The sequence below is a fragment of the Thermomyces lanuginosus genome (assembly GCF_041956635.1).
Source record: "Thermomyces lanuginosus strain ATCC 200065 unplaced genomic scaffold VTN49scaffold_11, whole genome shotgun sequence".
Classification (NCBI taxonomy): Eukaryota; Fungi; Ascomycota; class Eurotiomycetes; order Eurotiales; family Trichocomaceae; genus Thermomyces; species Thermomyces lanuginosus.
This window is the reverse complement of record NW_027192345.1, coordinates 1-5,366: the sequence shown is the minus strand read 5'-3', so window position 1 is coordinate 5,366 and position 5,366 is coordinate 1. Positions and strand designations below refer to the sequence as shown.

The 5,366-nt window shown below is 51.7% G+C and overlaps 2 protein-coding genes across 2 annotated transcripts; both read left to right on the top strand.

The window, feature by feature from the left end:
* Positions 1 to 380: 380 nt before the first annotated feature.
* Positions 381 to 1,355, top strand: VTN49DRAFT_90 (uncharacterized protein; the record flags this gene model as incomplete). The annotated part of the gene is made up of 1 exon (XM_069416572.1): positions 381 to 1,355. One exon carries the CDS (start codon positions 381 to 383, stop codon positions 1,353 to 1,355), a length of 975 nt encoding a protein of 324 aa, XP_069271695.1.
* Positions 1,356 to 1,376: 21 nt separating this feature from the next.
* On the top strand, positions 1,377 to 5,318 carry VTN49DRAFT_89 (uncharacterized protein; the record flags this gene model as incomplete). Its single annotated transcript, XM_069416560.1, has 1 exon — positions 1,377 to 5,318. One exon carries the CDS (start codon positions 1,377 to 1,379, stop codon positions 5,316 to 5,318), a length of 3,942 nt encoding a protein of 1,313 aa, XP_069271694.1.
* Positions 5,319 to 5,366: the final 48 nt, after the last annotated feature.

Below are 5,366 nucleotides of genomic sequence, written 5' to 3'. Positions count from 1 at the left end.
AGTTATGAGCCCGGATTGCTGAGTTCCTTTGAAAGCCGACATTGCTATTCGAGACTTTGATATTGTGCACCTGTCTGTACACACCCGAGGACAGACGGTCGACATACGAAATGGCGTCCTCTGCGAGCTCGGTTACCCTCCAGGGCCAGGAACAATGGGTCGATTGGAATCGAAACTTCATCATTAAAGCTCGAGGTTTAGGACTCTGGGACTATGTAAACCCAGAGAGCCCACTGTTTGGACTCTTCAAACAGGAGCCGGTGAGACCCGAGTACCCCAATTTCGCGGCCCTTGGACTCTTGTCACACGAACCACCAGTCGGGGGTAGATCTACCAGGAGGGGAACTTCCAATTCCTCAAGAACACAAACTCAGACGGAGATGGAGACTGGGACCCAAGGCTCCCTATCGGCGCCTGTAAATACATTATCGGACGTGCTACAGTTGCATCGGACCACTATGGTGTATTATGAAGATGACAAGCGAGAATGGAAAATGCAGAGAGAAAGGCTGGCCGATCTGGAGAAGTGGGTCTTGGAGACAATCTCACCACACCTGGCAGAAGTCGCTTGCAGTCCTTCAGAAGGTGTCCATCAATGGTACATCAATCTCAAGAACCGCACTGGCGTCACACCAGATGTGGAAATTCGGTCGGCACGAGACAAGTATCTTGCGGCTCTCCAGCAGGCGACGAAACCGCCTAAGGATGTCAAGGCTTGGGTCAGAAATTGGGAAGAAGCTCTCACCAGAGCCAAGACAGTGGGTGTCAAGGTCGCCGAAACCGCTATCGACTGGTGGGATGCATTCTCGAACGCTGTGACAATCTTCGGCTACGGCGACTGGGCGCGCTCCTACAACATGGTGCACAAAGAAGAGATTATTACGAACACTCTCGACTACCGGAAGGTAGTCAATGACTTTATGGACTGCCTTCGTCTCCCGGCGTCGAAGCCAAAAGTCGTTGCAAAGGGTGTCTTTCCAACATTTGGCACCGAGGACGGTCGACACGATGAGGAATCGGACACGAACTCAACTCAATCCACTCGAGATGATCGCCAAAAGAGCAGTTCACTAGTGGAAAGAGATTACCGACGACACAAGCGCCAACACTCCGATGGGTGTCAATTGTGTGATGAAAACCATACACTTGACAGATGCTGGATTGCCATCCCGGAATTAAAACCAGACTGGGCCATCATCCCCGAGGATAAGAAGAAAAAGGCCAATGAACGTATGGAGGTAGACCCGAGCCTCAAGCGTCTTGTTCAAGCTTTGAGGAAGAAGCACAAGGCAGAGAAACGTCGCAGCAACCGAAACAAGGCGAAGGACAAGCCAGACCCCGGAAAGAGGGATTGACTAGCCGACTCTCCCGCGCGAATGGGCGTTCGCACTCAAGAACTTCGCGCGACATTTAGATATGGTGAATTCCCTCTTGAAGATTCCGTGATTCTCGATTCGGGATCGAACGTTCATGTCTTCAACAACCAAGCACGGTTCGTCAAGTTCGCACCTGAGGACGATGGGGATGAAATTCAGACTGGGGATGGAAAACTCAAAATCCAAGGATATGGCGACGCGGAAATCCGTGTATCGACCGGAAACAGGATACGGAAGCTCCGACTCAGAAACGCGGCCTATGTCCCGGGCTTAGCCACAAGTGTGGTCTCGGTGTATCTTTTGAAGAAAGACGGGATCTGGTGGGATATGAAGTGCAACCCAACTGTGCTTCGTTCCCAAAAGGGATCCGTGTTAGCTACTATCGAGGAACATTATGGACAGTATATATTGGAGTACAACCCAATTGAAAGGCCAAAGGTTACTCATTACTTTCGGAGAAACAAAACCACATCGTGGACCAAGAGAACGCCCAAGAAAGGGGACATCATTAGATGGCACCTACGCTTAGGACATCCTGGACCGGGAGCTCTGGAGCACTTGGTTCACAACACGGAAGGCGTCAGCATTCAAGGCCTCGGAATTAAGACGCACGAGTGCGATGCCTGCGCGAAAGGAAAAATGGAGAGGCAGATCAGTCGCGTCCCGAGAGATATCAGTGAAAATGGGCCGGGAGAGCGGATCGCAGTGGACTTTCATGACTTTGAGAAAGATCCGGAAGGTTTCTCGTCCTTGATGTTGTTCACAGATCGCACATCAGGATACTCCTGGGATTTTTATCTCCAGGACCGGTCCACGAACTCTATCATCACGGCTTTCAAGTGGTTCCTCGGGATGCTCGAACTGCAGCATCGCAAGTTAGTGCGTATCGTCGAGTGCGACAATGAAATTACGACCGTGAAACCAGCAGTCGCAAGGTACCTCCAAGAGAAATTCATCAAGATCGAACCATCTCCACCGCACACACAAGCTTTGAACGGAGCGGCGGAACGCTCGGGGGGTGCAATAAAACAGAAAATCATTGCAATGAGAGAAAGTTCGAAACTGCCTATCTCTCTGTGGAGGGAGATCTACTCAGCTGCCGTATATCTCATGAATCGCACCCCGCGTTGGAGGATCTATTGGAAAACGCCATATGAAGTTTTTCACTCGACCGAAACGAGACGGCGCTACCCCGATCTAAGAAATCTTCGGGTGTATGGATGTAAAGCATATGCGATGACAACTGGTGCGATGAAGAAGGAGAAACGGAAGAAGCGTTTCGAACCTCGTGCCTGGATCGGGTATCTGGTTGGTTATACTTCCTCGACAACCTACCGTATTTGGAACCCGCTAGAAAACAGGGTCATCGTCACACGAGACGTTATCTTCAATGAGGACGAGACGTTCAGTGGCGCACTCGGCGACTTGCGAGACGACATTAAGGAGATTGACAGGGATGAGCTTGCCCGCATTCTCAACCAGGGCGTAGAACCAGTGTCAACCAGCGACAGGATGGACGTCGACCATTCCAACGAAAAAGAGGATCGCTCGATGGACCTGGCTGACATGTCCTATTGGGATATCAACGAGCCCTCTGTCGATGACCTTCCTACGAACAGCGACCCATACCAGGACCTTGGGAAGGGTAGTGAGTTGCCCCGGATTCCCTCAACTGTCACCTCGGAAGCGCAGATGGAGTATTTCCTAGCAGAACCCGAGGAGAAACAAGATCAGGAGTCTGGGATTGACGCGGGTTATCTATTAACACCACCTCCCTCGTCCCCTGAAACCTTATTTTTGGCAGCGTTGACAGGGTCTGTGTGCATACCGGACGGTGGCCAACGTTCGGGAGGTCCAACAGAAACACCACAGGGCGTTATGGGGGTTGGGAATGTTAGTAAGAGAGTTCAACCCTCTTCTCCCAGCACCGAAATGCCCGATGGTGGTTCTAGCGGGCTGAAATTGACGTACGCAGACGCCTGGAAGGCTGTATTCTACGGTGGAACGAGATCCTCCGTGGTTGAAACACAAGGGAGTAGGAGGATAACTAAAGCTATGCGCGAGAGACGGCCTGAAGTCGAACCTGAAACTCTGCCGCCGCACAAGAAGGCTGAGAAGGGGTCCAAGCACGAGACCCTGGAGCCGCGCGAAGAAGGCAACGAAGGGACCCAAGGCGTGGAAGTCCAAAACGCGGTCCTGGAGCCGTGCGAAACAGGCAGCGGAGGCCCCTCTAAACCTGCGTTAGGCGGGAAGGGAGGGGGAACTTCGGGTAACGAAAGGCAGAAGCGCAAGGTACTCACGAGGGAGCAAATACTTGGAAGAATTCAGAGAGGAGAGAACCTGTATAGGCATGAACTCCCAGAACCCCCAAAACATCACTCAGATTTGGCTTCTCATCCGATTGGGGACTTGTTTGTAGAAGCAGAGCACGATCACTTGAAGAGCCATGCCGACAGGAAGTCGTGGTTTGAAGTGTCTGTCCAGGAGCCGCGTGGAAAAGGGCTCAAGGTCCTAGACTGCGGCTGGGTTTACACATATAAGTTCGACAAACACGGTAGGTACGTTAAAGTCAAGGCACGTTTAGTTGTTCGAGGAAACCAGCAAGAGAGACATATCGACGAAAACAACTATGCTGCAACACTGGCCGGACGATCGTTCCGCATGATGATGGCAATTGCAGCCCGATTCGACCTCGAACTCCTTCAATACGACGTCGTCAACGCCTTTGTCAACGCGTTCCTCGACCGGGACATTTATATGCGAATGCCGCCTGGGTACAGACGACCGGGCCGAGTCCTAAAGCTAAAGAAGGCGCTCTACGGTCTTCGATGTTCTCCTCTTCTTTGGCAACGGACCCTCAGCGAGAAGCTCAAATCGCTGAGTTTCAACCAGATCCCGCAGGAACCATGTATTTTCGTCCGTGGCACCATTGTCATCTTCTTCTATGTAGATGATATTGTTGTTGCATTCCGGAAACACCAGAGACAAGAAGCCTTGGGCGTCATGAATCAGATCAAGGCGTCGTACGAGTTGTCCGGAGGAGAGCAGCTGCAGTGGTTCCTTGGGATCGAGGTGCTTCGAAACCGAAGGGACCGCAAGATCTGGTTGGCACAGACGGCATACATCGACAAGGTTGCCCAACTTGCAACTCCAATTCGTCCAGCTGCCACGCCTATGACCAGAGACGAGTTGTATAAGTATACCGGCACTGCAACCGAGAAGAGCATCCGCCTGTACCAACGGAAAATCGGTTCCTTACTCTATATCGCCGTAATGACTCGCCCTGACATCGCCTTCGCAGTATCCAAACTGTCAAGATTCATGACAAATCCGGGACCCGATCATCATAAGGCTGCCGATCGAGTCATACATTACTTGGTGCAAACGAAGGACTATGGTCTGCAACTTGGGGGAGACGACACCTTGGTTGTCGCAAGCGATGCATCATTCGCGGACGACCCTTCTGACCGCAAGAGCAGTCAGGCCTATGCGATGAAGCTCTTTGGAGGTTTGATAGGATGGAGAGCAAATAAACAAACCACGGTGACCACTTCCACGACCGAGGCAGAATTGCTTGCCCTTTCTCAAGCAGCCAAAGAGGGAATGTTCGTGACGCGAATGATCAAGGAGATTGGTGTCCAGTTGGATTCGTGGTCAACACTGATCGAAGTGGATAATAAACAAACCTACGACCTGATCACCAAGGAAATCTCTCGACTCGCCACGAAACTCAAACACGTCGACATCCACAATCACTGGCTGAGACAAGAGCACGAGGCGAAAAATATCCAGCTCAAACTTACTCCAAGCAACGAGCTCATGGCGGATGGCCTCACTAAGCCCCTGCAACAAGAAAGGTTCAGCCGGTTCCGAGATATGATGCGAGTTGTCGACGTGTCCGACAAGCGACAGCGGAAGGTTGACAGTGCAAAAGAAATTTAAACCAAACTCGAGGTCAGCTTCGCCTCCCGCCTCAGCTGAGGGGGGTGT